Below are 17,849 nucleotides of genomic sequence, written 5' to 3'. Positions count from 1 at the left end.
AGAGAGTTCCAGAAAAACATCAATTTCTGCTTTATTGACTAGGCCAAAGCCTTTGACTGTGTGGATCACAATAAACTGTGGAAAATTCTGAAAGAGATGGGAATACCAGACCACCTGACCTGCCACTTGAGAAACCTATATGCAGGTCAGGAAGCAACAGTTAGAACTGGACATGGAACAACAGACTGGTTCCAAATAGGAAAAGGAGTACGTCAAGGCTGTATATCCCTGCTTATTTAACTTATATGCAGAGTACATCATGAGAAACCCTGGGCTGGAGGAAGCACAAGCTGGAATCAAGATTGCCAGGAGAAATATCAATAACCCCAGATATGCACATGATACCACCCTGATGGCAGAAAGTGAAGAGGAACTAAAAAGCCTCTTGATGAAAGTGAAAGAGGAGAGTGAAAAAGTTGACTTAAAGCTCAACATTCAGAAAACTAAGATCATGGCATCCAGTCCCATCACTTCATGGCAAATAGATGGGGAAACAGTGGAAACTGCATCAGACTTTATTTTGGGGGGCTCTAAAATCACTGCAGACAGTGACTGCAGTCATGAAATTAAAAGACACTTACTCCTTGGAAGGCAAGTTATGACCAACCTAGATAGCATATTCAAAAGCAGAGACATTACTTTGCCAACAAAGGTCTAGTCAAGGCTATGGTTTTTCCAGTGGTCATGTATAGATGTGAGAGTTGGACTGTGAAGAAAGCTGAGCACCGAAGAATTGACGGTTTTGAACTGTGGTGTTGGAGAAGACTCTTGAGAGTCCCCTGGACTGCAAGAAGATCCAACCAGTCCATCCTAAAAGAGATCAGTCCTGGGTGTTCATCGGAAGGACTGATGCTGAAGCTGAAACTCCAATACTTTGGCCACCTCATGGGAAGAGTTGACTCATTGGCAAAGACCATGATGCTGGGAGGGATTGGGGGCAGGAGGAGAAGGGGCCGACAGAGAATGAGATGTTTGGAATGTATCACCAACTTGATGGACATGAGTTTGGGTGAACTTCAGGAGTTGGTGATGGACAGGGAGGCCTGGTGTGCTGCGATTCATGGGGTTGCAAAGAGTCAGACACGACTGAGCAACTGAACTGAACTGAACCAGGTCTTAATTGCTTCCCAGATGGCTCCAATGGTAGAGAATTCACCTGCCAATGCAGGAAATGTAAGAGACAATCCAGGGTTCCACCCTTGGGTTGGAAACATCCCCTGGAGGAGGGCACGGCAACCCACTCCAGTATTCTTTCCTGGAGAATCCCATGGACAGAGGAGCCTGGAGGGCTGCGGTCCATGGGGTTGCAAAGAGTCGGACACGACTAAAACAAATTAGCACTGTCTTAATTGCAGTACTTGGGATCTCCCATCTTTTTTGCAGTATGTAGGATCTTTAGTTGTGGCCTGTGGGATTTAGTTCCCTGGCCAGGGGTCAAATCTACCACCCCTGCATTGAGAGCATTGAGTCTTAGCCACTGGACCACCAGGGAAATCCCTAGCCCTCTCTGGACAATTGGGAGATGCTGCTGCTGGGCTTCTTCTCTGACAGGCACTGCCATCTTTTCTGGTAAAAAGATACGGGACTCGATAGAACTATGTCTCATCACCTCTGCCTCTTCTAACCTGATCCACCGTCTCTAGTCTGGACCCCCCAATGGCCTATTGCAGCTCCCCTGCTTCCAGTCCTGCCTCCCTTCTACCCCTGCTGCACTGGCCCATCCCACTCCAAGGACAAGCCCAGGATTGTTATTATTAATACAGTAGCCTCTCCTTATCTGCTGTTTCGCTTTCTGTGGTTTCAGTTAACCACAGTCAACAGCAATCTTGAAAATATTAAATGGAAAGTTACAGGGATAAACAGTTCATAAGTTTTTAAGTTGCATGCCGTTCTGAGCAGCACGATGATATCCTGCTCTGTCCTGCCTGGAAAGTAACTCACCCCTTTGTCCAGGGGTGGTTAGTAGCCCTCTGGTTAGCAGGTCAATTGTCATGGTATTGCAGAGCCTGCATTCCAGCAAGCTTGCATTACTGGATCCAGCACATGCATTCCCTTACTAGACTTAGCAATGATCCCAAAGCATAAGAACAGTGATGCTGGCAATCCCAATCGGCCACAGAGAAGTTGTAAAGTGCTTCCTTTAGGTGAAAAGGTGAATGTTCTCAACTTAGTATGGAAAGAAAAAGAGCTGTATGCCAATGTTTCTAACATCTATGGTAAGAACAAATCTTCTATCTGTGAAGTCATGAAGAAGGAAAAAGAAATTTAAGCTAGTTTTGCTGTTGCACCTCAAACTCCAAAAGTTAATGGTGACAGTGAGTGATAAGTGGTTAGTTAAGATAGGCAAGGTACTAAATCTGTACAATATGATACAAGAGAGAAACCAGAACTTTTATTATGGTATAATTATTATATTTTATTATTAGTTATAGTTGTTAATCTCTTACTGTGCCTAATTTATAAATTCAGCTTCATCATAGGTATGGATGTATAGGAGAAAACACAGTCTACATAGGGTTCAGTACTATCCATGGTTTCAGGAAACCAGAGGGTCTTGGAAGGCATCCCCTGTGGATAAGGGGGGCCTACTGTACAATACTGGGCTTCCCAGGTGGTGTTAGTGGTAAAGAACCCGCCTGCCAGTTCAGGAGATGTAAGAGACCAGGGTTTGATCCCTAGGTTGGGAAGATCCCCTGGAGGAGGGCATGGCCACTCACTCCAGTATTCTTGCCTGGAGAATCCCATGGACAGAGGAGACTGGAGGGCTACAGTCCATGGGCTCACGAAGACTTGGATGCAACGGAGCAACTTAGCACAAACTGTAGCAAAGTTAGAAGGTCCTATGTTCTGCCACCTCCCACCCCTAGTCTTCCAGTCTGTCTTCACCTCTATTACTTTACCTCTTCTCTGCCTCTCTTCCATCCATACTTGTTGCTTCTGAAACATCCCAAGGTCATGTCCCATCTCTGAGTCTTCACAATTCATTCATATGCTCCTCCCAATCTTTGCTCCAAGGTTACCCAACTGAAGGAAGGCTAACTTTCCGATTTAAAACTGTAAGCCTGTGCCTTACCTTTGCAATATATATAAGCTTATTTGTTTCTTTCCTGTTTCTCCTTGCTAAAACATAGCCCCACGAGGGCAACAATTTTTGTTCACTGTCATATTCTCAGTATCTAGAAGAGTGCTTGGCAAACAGTAGATGCGTACTGTTAATTGAATAAATAATTGCATGGGGGTTAAAAAAATGTGACTTATAAGATCAAACAAGTTTTACTGAGCAGTGGAAGTGACTTCAGAAACAACGAACACAGATATGGCACGACACACTGAAATAAACAAGATCAAATGAGCTTTGAGACCTTAGACAGGGATGCTGTGAGGCTAAGGGGAAAAAAAAATTTTGTTTTAAGTTATGAGCGCTCTAAAACTTCTAGCTGTAATTATAACCTAGCTTTTCCTGGTCTCAAAGACAGCTAAGAAGTATAAAGCTACTCACTTTGAAATAAAGACTTAAGAATTATGGGAACAAATGTCCATGCTTCAGTGGATTCAGCTTTCCCAGGGTCAGAGACATGGGATCAAACCCATGTTTCCTGTGTCTCCTGCATCTCCTGCATTGGCAGGCAAATTCTTTGCCACTGAGCCACCAGGGAAGCCCAGCTATACTGTAGAGGTAGGAAATACCCGCTCACAAAGCATTTAGCCTTAGTTGTTAGGACTCTGAAGCCAGACGGTCTGAGTTCAAATCCTAGCTCTGCTGATCATAGCTGTATAACCATGGAAAAGTTCACCATCCTTCTGCACCTCAGTTTCCTCATATGTAAAATGAGGATAACAGTAGTACTTCATTCACAGAGTTAAAACAAAATAACAAAAATAACATCAGTAAATAAATGTAAAATGCTTCTACCAGTGCCTGGCACACAGTAGGTGCTCAATAAATGAGGGCTCCCAGTATTGCTACTATTATGAGATCAAGTTCTGGGAACTTTGGGGATTAAGAACACAAAGGAATTACCCTGCCCCTATAGATTTGCATTCTGCAGTTCCCTCGTCTAGGTGATAAGCGCAAGGATGAAGCTTTATGTACTTAGGTTTATTTGTATAGTTTATCAATCTTAACTACTCCCAACCACAGAAACAGTCATTAAAAATTTTCATTCCTCTCCACAAGATATTCTGGTTTCAAAAACTATTTGATCACCCACGCTCTGGGAGTACAATAGGACTATTAAACAGAAAGGCTGAGAGCATGCAGGAGCACAAAGACATCTTTGTAGCTGTTTGAGCTATCACATACCACTGCCTCGGTTTCAGAGAGTTGCCTCCTTAAGAAAGAAACTAGCAAACTCCATTGTTCGTTAACATCAGAGTTCTTGGATGTGATAGTTCTTAAATCCCTGGCAAGACCTTATTAAAGATCAGAGGTTCACGGTTCTTTCCATTAGGAAAGCATCAAATCTCCTGCAAGCAATTTTCCTGGGTCAGCATCATTATTTGAGATGCCAGTGAAACTAGTAAACTTTCTAACTGCTAAACTAGTTCCTTGATCCTGGCCAAAGACCAAAGGTAAAGGTGGAAAACATTTTAGCTATCCAGAGGAAATTTTTGAGACTGGGAAATGGTAAGATAGAGAGCAAGCAAGGACAGTTTCTTTTTGAAAATCCCTTTTCCAAAACAGTTGTCTTCGTAAATAAGAGTCAAATAACAACAAAATCCAATTAAAAAACAAGCTTTCAGGAAACAATGGCCCTTAAAAGTTCCAGTTGATTCCCGATGGTATATCTAGAACTCTGGTTTTCCAAGCATTTTTCAATGAATAAGAAGAAGACAGAAACTGGCAAAAGAGCTAATTGCTGTTCTTCAGTCACCCAGTTGTGTCCGACTCTTTGCAACCCCATGGACTGCAGCATGCCAGGCCTCCCTCTCCATCACCAAAAGAGCTAACACTACATCTTATATTCCTTTGCCAAATGATCAGGCAAAGAAGTCAGCAAAGGTCACTCTGTCCTTGATTTGTCCACCTACCTTTTTTATAATCCTGTTCTGAAAAACACTGGGGACCTTCAAAACACAGAACCTGAACAATCAGAGAAGGAAAATTTGTGCAGACCACAGAAAAGGTAGCCTGTGATCTTTGCTCCAAGGGCACCAGGTTTCAGAAACTGCAAGAACAGGCTGGCCACAGAAACCCTCTCAGGTCTAAAACTGCAGAACTGATGGGGGGGCAAGGGGGGCGGGCTAGAGATACTCCTGAAAATAGAGGTCTATCAGCTTATAAAACCCACCTCAGCTGTTTCTGATGAGGAAGGACGGTAGTCAAAACTGGAGGAAGCCAAGAACAAGTCCACAGTTGACAAATCACTCCCTTCAAGACAGCGATGTCAATTGTAATAAAATGTTTTGGCAAGACTGGAAATGTACACCTGTGGGAACCTGGAAGGATTTGACAGATTTTTGTTTTCCTGGCCCTTTATCAGCAAGTTAATTATAACAACTGTACGATCTACTCTGAGCTTTAGAAAAAGGCAGTTGGGTGTGTGAAACCAAGATGCGGCTCTCCAGGGCTTGGGAAAGACAATGACAAGCAGTGCTTACGAGGGAAAATATTCTGAGCACAGGATAACAATGAGCCAGATAGCACAAATGGATGAGAAAGAAGCATTTTCTGTAGATATATGGGCGCAGCAAACCTTAGAAGGACACACATCTACATACACACAAACACACGCACGCATATACGATCATGTCTCCAGAGCCTGCGCGACTCTGGTCATGTTACGTTCGGGGCTGCTTCTTCATAGAGCAGACTGTACCTTCACAGCTATAACTGTACACTGCCACCGCTGACCTGTCCACCAGATTTTCATCATGATGCCAGCTCACAGCCATTTTCCCCATGCCAAAATAGGGCTCCTCTTTCAGGTATGGCATCTTCTGGGGATCCATGAAATTCAACAAAGTGACGTTGTACGCTGCTCGGTTCTTCATGTCAATCTCATCGTGCCCGTCAAAGGAGGACCCCATGCCAACCCTGGGGAAATCTGGACCTATGCACACTGGCACGGCATCGATGTTGGCTTTCTCCTTGGCAGCAAGCTCTTCCAAAGCCTGGATGGTCTCTACCTGCAGGTAGCTGTTGAGCTTGAGGAACGTTTGACAGGCAGCAGCTATTTCGGCCTCATTGTACTTTGCATCAGAGCCTTTCACGGGCCAGGGTACCGTGAAGAGCCTGGTGTTCAGGTACTTGTAGGTGCAGCCAGGGTTACCGATGAGGATGCGAGAGACTGGAGTGAGCAAGTCTTTGCCCTGGATCCTCACCAGATCCCGAAATAAACAGCCGTGCTTGTGCAGCGTGAGAAAGGCTTGTTGAACCTCTTTATGGAGCAACTCGGGCACGCTGGCAGCTTCTCGGAGAATTAGTTTAGGATATTTCAGTTGCCACTAGAACAAAAGCAAAGCAAAAATATGTGTTTATGGAGAGCTATAATTTTATTATTTCAAAAGTGTGTTTCTTCATAAGCCTTAGGAGAATAAAGAAGACTGTCAGGGGTATTTCTAAACACATATCTCTCTAGCCTAAAATAGAAAACTAAGTCATCAACTCTCCACCAAAGAGTTTTAGGTCCAAGTTCAATTACAGACAATTATAAACAAAAGTTTATGAGTTTGAGAAAACTCCAGGAGACAGTGAAGGACAGGGAAGCCTGGCGTGCTGCAGTCCATGGGGTTGCAAAGAGTCAGACAGGACTGAGGGACTAAACAGCAACAACATAAATAAAATGATAATAATGATTTGGTCTTTGGTCTTCCAAGCTCCCTCTATGACCATTTCTCCCCACCCTCAACCTGTCTTCCAGCTTTGGCCTTCCAAAAAAACACAACCTGATTAATTGCTGCTTAACACCTGTTTTTTTAAGGGCTTACCAAGTGTTGTGTACTATTCAAAATGATTTATACATACCAGCTCATTTACTTCTTACAGCTTTATGTGGAGGTACTATTATAAATATTATCTCCAGGTCATAGACGAGAATACTGAGGTAGAGAGACATTCCAAAATCTTGGGGACTTCTCTGGTGGTCCAGTGGTTAAGATTCCACACTTCCAATGCAGGGGTCATGGGTTCAATTCCTGCTCAGGGAACTAAGATCCCACATGGCACATGGCACAGCAAAATTAAAAAATAATAAATAAAATAAATAAAAACTCGCCCAAAGTCACAAGGACTGATAATAGGAGAGCTGGAATTTAAAACCTGCAGGCTTCAGAGTCGAGCTCCAGAAGCATGAGTTCTTAACCACAAGATTGCACAGCCTCTCAATAAATGAAAAACTGGCTTCTGCTTCAATGCTTTCACTGAAAGAGAAATAACTTTTCTTTGTGAGTCAGACACTGAGTCCCATGAACACAAAAGCCATGATAGTTTTGTTTCCAACTATAATATGAGTGCCCAGGATGTACTCAGTAAATACTGGCTGAATGAATGGATGAGACATCCCACTGCAATTTAGAAAGATGTAATAATTCTACTGGTATCACCAGAGGAGAGCACTATAAGATAATGTCCTCCCATAACATGGAAACACAGGGATTTATTGATGCAGTTTAGGACTTCATTCACTTTTCAGCCAATGAGCTCCCTGATTCTACACAGTGAAATTGAGTTTTTTTCAAACCAAAGCCCAGGATCTCACATTACCCCCAGAAAGTGTCATCTGACTGGTACCTTTTCAGTATTGTACTCCCTACCATTTTTGACACTTTTCTTCTACATCTTCATTCAGTAATCATTTATATGCTCAATAGGGCAAGACCATTTATTTATCTATACATTTTTTTCATTCAATGTATGTCTGTAGAGCATATACCACACACTACACAGAAATAAGGTTCCTGGCCTCACAGAGCTTTTTATTATACCAAATCATACAAATGAAGAACGATTCCAAGTTGTCTTAAGTACTTGGACAGAAACAAACCAGTGGAAAATCTGTCATTGGAGAAGGAACGACATTCTTGGAGCCGGCCTATAGACTGAGCTCTTTAGGAAAAGAAGGTACAGGCCATGAGATGAACTAGAGAAAGACCTTCCATGAAGAGGGACCGAAACCTACAAAGGCACTGAGGATGAAGACCAGCCTATTCTAGAGACAAAAATAAGACCTGTTTTACCAAAGCAAAAGAGCCCAAGGCAGAGTGACTTGCACTAAACATGAAGAGGAAGGCACAGCTGGATCACACAGAGCCTGGGAGGGCAAAGTAAGGACTCTAGATATCACTCTTAAGTGCACTGGAGGACGTCAAACGGCAAAGAACAATTTGATTTATGTTGTGTGTTTTTGTTTTGTTTTTTTTTAATTTGGGGTAAAGTTGCTTTACAAATGTTGTGTTCGTTTATGCTGTATAACAAAGTGAACCAGCTATATACATACGTATATCCTCTCCCTCTTGGATCTCCCTCCCACCAAGCCCTCATCCCATCACTCTAGGTCACCAGAGAGCACCAGGCAGAGCTCCCTGTGTTATATGGTTGATTTACATTTCATAAAAATCATTCTTAATTAAAATAGTGGGCAGGGATTGGAAAGAGGCAAATGTCAAAGTGGAAAACTCTGCTGCTATTACAACCATCCAGGAGAAAAATGATAATGGGTCTGGATTAGAGACGGAGACAAATGAACAGGTAAAATATGTATTTTGTAGGCAGATCAAATGGAAACACTATGAATTAGCTGTGAGGAATGAAGAAGGGAAAAAAAGTAGCAGATGACTTTTCCAGACTCTGGACTTAGTAACTGAACAATTTTCTGGGTTTTTTGTTTGTTTGCTGTTTCAAATATTTATATGGCTGCACCAGGTCGAGATCTTTAGTTGTGGCATGTGAATTCTTAGTTGCAGCACGTGGGATCTAGTTCCCTGACCAGGGGCTGAACCTGGGCTCCCTGCACTGGAAGCGAGGAGTCTTAGCCACTGGACCACCAGGGAAGTCCCAATGTACCATTTCTTTAGTCCCAATGTACTATTTCTTTTTAAATAAGAAAGACTGAGGTAAAGCAAAACAGGTAGAAGGACAGGAAGGAATGAGGAGCTTTACTCTGAAGCTATAGCCAAGAAGATGGCAACAAAATCTTCAGGTGGAAATAAGGAGGCAACTGCAGACATACATCAGGATCTCAGAGGAGAGTGTGGCCAGGGAACTTAAGGTGGGAGCCGTCAGCACGCCACACAGTTGATTTTTAAAAACCTGGGAATGACTGAGGTCTCCTAGGGGAACAGCACAAACCCAGAAGGAAACCTGAAGCCACTTCCTGAGTCACAAAGACTCAGCAAAGGAGAACTTTGAGGTGGAAAACCAGGAGAGTGTATGAATGCAAAAGCCAAGAAGAGAGGAGCATTTCAAGAAAGATGGACACGTCAACTATGTCAGCTTCCCCTAAGAGACCAAGTGACATGGGGAAAAAATTATCCACTAGACTGAAAAGCATGAAAATCACTGATGACAATGACCAGGGTCATTTCAACAGAGTGAGGGGGACAAGAGCCTGATGGGAGTCAGCTGGGGATGAAAGAGGAGGTGGCAGAGATGGCATTTGTCTGTTGGCATGGTTTTGCTATGGTAGGGAAGAGAAAAACAGACTTGATGCAGGGGAATGCTAGACCACGGGACGACTTTTGACAATGGAAGAGAAAAGGGTACACTAGGGTTTGTCAGCGTGCTCATGGGAACAACAGGGGAAGAAGAAGATGGTACAGAAGACAGGGTGACTGACTACAGGAGCAAAGTCGCTGAGTGTCTTGAGCAGGGGGATATCTAATGGAGGATGGACATTCAGGGAGGGTTTATTTGAGTAAGGGACCTGGAGGATGAGAAGGATCTGCCAGGTACAAAGTTGGGGGAAACAGAAAGCCTTGAAGGGGAAGTACTGAAGTCCTGGGCTCTTGAGGCCAAAGAAAAAGAAGCACGTGTGATCCAAGGCAAGAGGAACAAGAGTTACCAGTGAAAAAAAAATGTTTTTAATATTTTCCCATGTTATTATTATTGTTATATTTTTAGTGTTGCTTTTAATGTTAAGGTATTTATATGTGATCCTCATATGGTTATGTGAATTTCCCAGGTCTTTAGAGTTATAATTCCCCTGTGTTAAATATAACTTCATTAGTCTCTAGGCCCAGTCTGCATTGAACAATAGCAGCGAGAGTGTATGCGTGTGTGTATTATTTCCAGGCTTCTTCCTCTCTCAGTCCCAGAGGGAGTGTGTTTCAAAACCAAGTTCCTGGGAACAATCTTCCTTCCCTTTAATGTTTTATACTAAGGATTATTTAAAGAACACTGGAATTGTTAAGAAAGTATGGAGAAACTTCCTTTTAATCACTGCGGCTAGCTAACTGTGCTTCCAGTATACTGAGGCCTCAGGGACCTTGCTCAGAGAGTAGCCAGTTTAGCAATAAAATTAGGGTTCCTGCTCATGGCTCCAGAATGTTCTGTCTCTTGTTTATTGGATTATGCTGCACTCCTCGTGGGCTGTGTGAACAGAAAGTATGTCTCTGTGCCTGCTGTTCTACTGGGATAAACGAGGTATAGAAGCCAGAACTCCTAAATGGATCCTGGGAGTCTCCGTGGTAGTACACAGCGATGCTACCTAACCTGCTGCCTGTCACTCTGCAATCCGCATCTAACACAGGCTCTCTGAGAAGCAGGGCAGTCCTACCACACTTTCCTAGTCACTGCCCCACATTTAGATATGAGTAATTCATCTCCCTTCTCTGTACTTCCTCAAACTTACTGCATCCCTTCTACTACGTCTTGCCTTCCTGATCAGGCAGAATAGAGTAGATAACGCTGGAGTGACAGAAAGCCCTCAAATCTTAGTGGCTTCCCCCAGTGACATTGATCATTTTACATATTGTTTGTGGGCTGGCAAAGAATTACTGTCCAGTAAAGCAGTAACTCAGGGATCCAAGCAGCCACCAGGTGGTTATGCTGAAAGGGAAAAGAGGGTTTGGCAGGGTCTGGCACTGCCAGTGAAACACTCCAGGCTAGAAGTGATGGCCGCCTTCTATCACTGGACAGAGACAGTCACATGTTTCATCCAGGGTGAGAGGACCTGGAAGTGTAATTCTGCAGAGTCAGGTGATGGGAGAGGGGTGGAGAACCGTTTGGCAATCAGCTCTAGGGATCGGCACACATTCTGAACTAGTGATTCATTTCAGATTTTCATTGAACTGCCCCTCCTTCATCTCTGCAACGCCCCCTGACACTCACTTATCTGCCTATTATCAAATTTACAATCTTATCTGAATGCAAGTCTGCTTCTCTTTCCAGCCTATTCCAAAATTGCTGCTGTTGTTGTTCAGTTGCTAAGTCGTATCCCACTTTTTGCAACCCCATGGACTGTAGCCCATCAGGCTCCTCTGTAAGTAACACATTTTAGAAGGATTTTTTAGAATATGTTTTATGAACTAATGCTGTATGAGAAATTAGTAACAAGATATTTAGACAATAGGGTCATAGTTTCATACAAAGAAAAATAATGTATGTGAAAATACAGAAAAGAAGATTTGGAAAAAAACAGAGCCAAAATTTTCTGGTAGTTATCTCTGGGTAATGCACTTGGATGTAAGTTTAATTTTTTTCTTTAGACATCTGTATAATTTTCAAATTTTCAAAAATAAATGCAGAATACTTCTTAAATCAGAAAAGATGTTACATTTGAAAATTCTTAATTTCAAATAGCTAATTCTTAATTTCGAATAATACAACACCTCTTGCATGTGCCAGGAGGTTCTTTTTGATGACTCTAAATTTTCAAAATATTTCAAGATATCTTCTGCTGCTGCTGCCGCTAAGTCACTTCAGTCATGTCTGACTCTGTGCAACGCCACAGACGGCAGCCCACCAGGCTCCGCTGTCCCTGGGATTCTCCAGGAAAGAGTACTGGAGTGGGGTGCCATTGCCTTCTCTGCAAGACATCTTCTGGTACTGTCTAAATCTGACTTGGCATGTTGCTCAATGCTCTAGGAAATTTTGATTTTACCACAAGGAATATAAATAACAATAACTAACTAATTTTGTTATAATCTGCAAAAATGCAGGAGAAAACTTCTCCAAACCTAAATTTAAATATCCTCTCTTATTATTTATGACATAATTAGATGAGTGCTTGACACATAAAAGTGCCATGAAGTGCTTGTTAAATTTTTCTTTAAAGACAACAATGGGTAAAGAAATGCACATTAAATATTGTAATTCAAGAAATGAACATTAGATGAATTTTAGAAAAGAACTGAACATTAAATAATTTAATATTAATTCTTTAAAGACAACAATGGGTAAAGAAATGAACATTAAATATTGTAATTCAAGAAATGAACATTAGATGAATTTTAGAAAAGAATTGAACATTAAATAATTTAATATTAATTCACTCCATCAAACAAATAAGTCCACTTTCCATTTTGGACAGGTACAAGTAGAACATCAGATACCACACAATAATTTGGAACACCTGTTGGCAGATTTTCAAATACGTTACAATTTTTGGTTGTTATTTAATGCCATTAAAGTTTTTCCAGGGAGTGTACGGTTATGTAATTATAATATTAGCAGTTATCTGGTCAAATAATACATTCCTTAAGATCTATAAAAGATTCTATGACATAAATGATTATATATTAAGAGTTTAGTAAGTATTTGGAAAGGTATTTTTCTAATTGAAGTATAGTTGATTTACAATATTGTGTTAGTTTCAAGTATATAGCAAAGTGATTCAGTTTTATATATATATAGTTATATATATTATTTTTCAGATTATTTTCCAATATAGGCTATCATAAGATATTGAATACAGTTCCCTGAGCTATGCACTGTGTCCTTGCTGTTTATCTATTTTATTATAGTAGTGTAATTCCTAATTTATCCCTCCCCCTATGGTAAGTTTGTTTTCTATGTCTGTCAGTCTATTTCTGTTTTGTAAACTGGAAAGGTATTTTAGATATAAGTTGCCAACATGCCAGACCTTTATCAATGGCTGAAAGATATGGAATGTTAGCTTCTCTGAAGCATAAGCTTTATTTTCTACCTATTTTAAACCATTACATAAAAATTCTCCTTCTTCCTCTTATATCAAGGGATGATTCTGAAAGAATTTCATCATATGCTGAAGTCAAGACATGGTATTGAATAAGGTACCAGTTCACAGGAGGCTCTCCTAAATGAAGACCAATGGAACTCAACCTTTCCTAGAGTGAAATAAAATTTAAAACCTTCAAGTGATGTGGGAAATGGACTTTATTTAAGTGCCAGGACACTCTGATTTCATGGGAGTATATTTCTAATCTGGCTGTTAATAAATTTTGCCAGTTAACACTTTATTTTGCACTCTATAGAAATTCACGCTATATCAATCACAATATTTTCTACATGATTTTCACTGTAAATTACTTATGACTTGGCAGCCATCCCAGGACAAATGGGCTAGACACTTATTTGGTCCAGCCCCCCGGCTGCAAGATGCTGAGCTGTCTCCCAAAGGGGGCGGGCGATCTTCCCAAGGCACTGCCTAGGCCTTGCAACAGCTCCCACAAGGAGTCTTGTGAACACGCTACAAAGCACGCTACAAACTGAGACAACATGTCGGTTCACTCATTCATTCAGTAGTTCATTTTGAATTTATTTAAAATTTACTGAATATTTATTTGTACCAAACACTGCATAAAGTGACATAAATATAATGATAAAAACGAGTTAGGTCCCATTTTATAGCATCTCATAGTTTAACAATAGAAATAAAAATAAGAACCAAGAGTTAGAGATCTCAGACTATTCACAACAGAAGTATGAATATACTACTCTGGGAGCAGGGAATAAATGATTAGGAACGGAGTCTGAAAAATCCTTCCACAAACAAAACTGTTCTTTGTTGTGCGCATGTGCTCAGTCGTGTCTGACTCCTGTGACCCCCTGGACTGTAGCCCGCTGGGCTCCTCTGTCCATGGGATTCTCCAGGCAAGGATACTGGAGTGGGTTGCCATGCCCTCCTCCAGGGGATCTTTCCAACCCAGGGATGGAACTGCCACCCACATGGAAGATGGATTCTTTACCATCTGAGCAACCAGGGAAGCCCATATATGTGTGTGTGTATATATACACACACACATACTATATTTAGTATATATTTATACACTATGAATATAAACTATATACACTTCATTGTTGTCTAGCTGCTAAGTTGTGTCTGATTCTTTGCAACTCCACGGACTGTAGCCCGCCAGGCTCCTCTGTCCATGGGATTTCCCAGGCAAGAATACTGGAGTGGATTGCCCTTTCCTTCTCCAGGGGATCTCTCTGACCCACGGATTGAACCCACGTCTCCTGCATTTCAGGCAGATTCTTTACCACTAAGCCACCAGAGAAGCACCATATAGTTCATTATGTATATGTCTATAGAGAGTATTTTACTTATTCATTAATTACCTGTTTATTTAGTAAAATATATTTATTTTATAGTTTAGATTGTGTATTGCTGTATTATGGTGTATTACTGCATTTTAGAATGTGATACGTGCTATGGAGAAACACAAACCCAAGTAAGCAGGATAGGAGTGTCAGGGCTGAATTTTACACAGAATGGGCAGAGGAGGCCTCTGATGAGGTAACATCTGAGCCAAGGAAGGCAAGAAATGAGCACACAAGCCCTGCAGACACCTGGGGGCAAAGAGAGTTCCAGGCTGAGGGAACATTAAGTGCAAAGGCCTTGGGGCAAGAGTGTGCTTGGTTTATTCTAGGAAGAGCTAGAATGCCAGAGTGGGAGGGGAGGGGCCAGGACAAGCAGGAAATGAGGGGAGAGAAGTCAGAGACAGGTTTTGCCGCGCTCTGTAAGTAACCATCAGGACTTGGGCTTTTACTCTGAAAAGATGGGAAGTCATGAAGGGCTTTGAGCAGGAAAATCTAATGAGCTGATCTATTTATTTATTTTTGATTGTGGACTATTTCTAAGTCCTTATTGGGTTTGCTACAACATTGCTTCTGTTTTATCTTTTGGTTTTCTGGACCCAAGGCATGTGGAAACCCACCTACCTGACCAGGGCTCGAACCTGCACCCCCTGAATTGGGAGGCAAACCACTGGACCACCGAGGAAGCATGAGTTGATTTACGCTTTAAGAAGAAAACTACTACTGATGCTGTGTTAAAACAAACTGGACATGGACGCAAAAGAAATCAGGAAACCGCTGCAACCACTCAAGAGAGGGAAATGGAGGCAGCTTTTGCCACGATGCACGTGGCAGCAGTAGTGAGAAGTGCTCTGATATTGGATATAACACAAGGGGGACTTCCTGGTATCAACACACAAGAGACTGTACTTAAGTAAGGAAAACTTTAAGGATGAGTAGATGCTCACCAGGCAGAAAAGGGGCTGAGGGTACTCTAGACCCAGGGGACAAGAAACACAAGAGCATGAAAGGATGACAGGGCACAGTAGAGCCAAGAGCTAGTGAGACACTCTGTCTGACCGGAGCTGGAGGCTGGACACAACGTCAGGCAAAGCAGTGGAGACTAGACCAGCAGAGGTAATTTGGGACCACAGCATATGCAGAGCAGTTTGGACTTGACCTCAGAGGCAAGAGAGACCCAACCAAATTTACAAAGCAAGGAATGACAAGTCTGCCATATTTGGGGGCTTCCCTGGTGACTCAGTTGGTAAAGAATCTGCCTGCAATGTAGGAGACCCAATGGTACAGTCCATGGAGTCACAGAGTCAGACACGACTGAGCGACTTAACACACACACACAATAAGGTACACAAAACAGGTTCAAAACATACTTAAAAATTCAACTTCCTTAGGGCTTCCCTGGTGCTGCAGTGGTAAAGAATCTGCCAGCCATATTTATCAGAACACAATTGTGATGGAGTTGGGGCAAGCAAAGGAACATACCAACTAGGAAACTCTTAAAAACTGTGCAGGTGGAAGATGACAAATGAGGACCTGAATTCACACAGAGTCGGTGAGACTGGAAGAGAAGAAAACATCTGGGAGACTAATGCTAATTTACTGTGTTCTTTATTGAGATTTTTCTGTTTATAAAATCAATCTAACCTACTACCAGGGCTTCCCAGGTGGCACTAGTAGTCAAGAATCCACCTGACAATGCAGGAGATGAGAGTTTGATATTTGGGTCGGAAAGATCCCCTGGAGGAGGAAATGGCAACCCACTCCAGTATGCTTGCCTGGGAAATCCCATGGACAGAAGAGCCTGGTGGACTACAGTCCACAGGTTCGCAAACAGTCAGACACAACTGAAGCGACTTAGCACGTACGCAACCTATTCCAAAACAGAACTCTCTTTTTACCATTAATATATTCTGTTAACTCTCAAAAAGAAAAAATGTGAGATTCTGAAAAATTAGAACTGCCAGGGCCCAGGCAGTAAACAAGGTCTGGAAGCCATGAAGAGAAGCTGAGGACTGCAAAGGCCTGATTTGAACAACAGGAGCAGGGGTAATGTTACTAGAGAAGGGAATGCAAGACAGGATACCTGTAAAACCTAAGCCATATCCTATCGTTCTTGTGCTCCAAACCCTGTCATGTCTTCCCATCTCACTCAAAGTCATGGCCAGTGTTCTCACTGTGGACAGCAAATTCCTGCAGAATCGGGCCACCATGCTCCGATCTCATTTCTTTCTAAGCCCTCCAACTCTCTCACTCCCCACCAGATGTTTCAGCCTCAGCTGGATGTCCTCAAACGTATCTTAGAGGCTTTGCTGTTAACTCCGTCCAGAAGCCATGAAGTGTTAAGTCGCTTCAATCGTGTCTGACTCTTTGCGACACTATGGACTGTAGCCTGCCAAAAGGGTTCTTCTGTCCATGGGATTCTCCAGGCAAGAATACTGGAGTGGGTTGCCGTGCCCTTCTCCAATGGATCTTCCCATATCCCAGGGACAGAACTGGTATCTCTTAAGTCCCCTGCATTGGCAGGCAGGTTCTTTACCACTAGCGCCACTTGGGAAGCCAAGGCTAAGTACATTTGTTTAATTAAGTAACAAATTCATGGACTTCCCCAGTGGCTCAGCAGTAAAGAATCCACCTGCAATGCAAGAGATGCGGGTTCAATCCCTGGGTTGGGAAGATCCCCTGGATGAGGGCATGGCAACCCAGTGCAGTATTCTTGCCTGGAGACTCCTGTGGACAGAAGAGCCTGGGGGGCTACAGTCTGTAGGATCACAAAGAGTCAGACATGACAGCAACTGAGCACACACACAATGAATTCATATAGATCACAAGTAGTTCAATGTCCCTGCAAGACTTTTGGGTAGAACCACCCCACAGTCAGGTGGACTGAGAGCATCGCAGGTTATGAGGGAGAAAAGGGATGGACACAGAGGCGTGGGATCATTGGGATAAAATCAGAGCAATTCCAGAATCACCAGGAGATACAGAAGGGCAGCACTTAGTTAAACTGAGGACCCAGACAGTCTCAATCCCAGCCTTTGACACTTCATGCTTATGTCTTAAACAAAGTTTTAAACCTCTCGGTGCCTCGGAGTTTCATCTCTAAAAAAAAAAAATTTTTTTTTAATATTCATTTATTTGGTTGCCACATGTGGGATCTACTTCCCTGACTAGAGATAGAACCCAGGTCCCCTGCACTGGAAGCATGGAGCGTTAGCCACTGGACCACCAGGGAAGCTCCTAGAGCAAGGTTTTTAAAACAACCTGCCTCAGAGTGTCAATGATAAGATTTAAATGAGCAAATACATGTAAAGCACTGAGATAACACTGACACGTAGAAAGTAGCACCTGCCTGCTACTTGCTAAGTCACTTCAGTTGTGTCTGACTCTTTTC

The 17,849-nt window shown here is 42.5% G+C and overlaps 1 protein-coding gene across 8 annotated transcripts in view; it reads right to left on the bottom strand.

Annotated features, from left to right (window-relative positions):
* Window positions 1-17,849, bottom strand: part of FTO (FTO alpha-ketoglutarate dependent dioxygenase) — a 422,823-nt gene that overhangs the window by 291,118 nt on the left and 113,856 nt on the right. For all 8 annotated transcript variants that reach the window (XR_008704362.1, XM_055553633.1, XM_055553636.1 and 5 more), the window contains exon 3: window positions 5,820-6,447. Coding sequence is in view for 7 of the 8 variants with exons in the window: in XM_055553633.1 (XP_055409608.1) it covers window positions 5,820-6,447 (628 nt within the window). In the remaining variant the exon portion in view is untranslated. The remainder of the gene's footprint in view (window positions 1-5,819; window positions 6,448-17,849) is intronic.

This window comes from Bubalus kerabau, chromosome 17 (genome assembly GCF_029407905.1).
Source record: "Bubalus kerabau isolate K-KA32 ecotype Philippines breed swamp buffalo chromosome 17, PCC_UOA_SB_1v2, whole genome shotgun sequence".
NCBI classification, from domain to species: domain Eukaryota; kingdom Metazoa; phylum Chordata; class Mammalia; order Artiodactyla; family Bovidae; genus Bubalus; species Bubalus kerabau.
The sequence above is the reverse complement of the archived record's forward strand: the minus strand, read 5'-3'. Positions and strand labels throughout refer to the sequence as shown.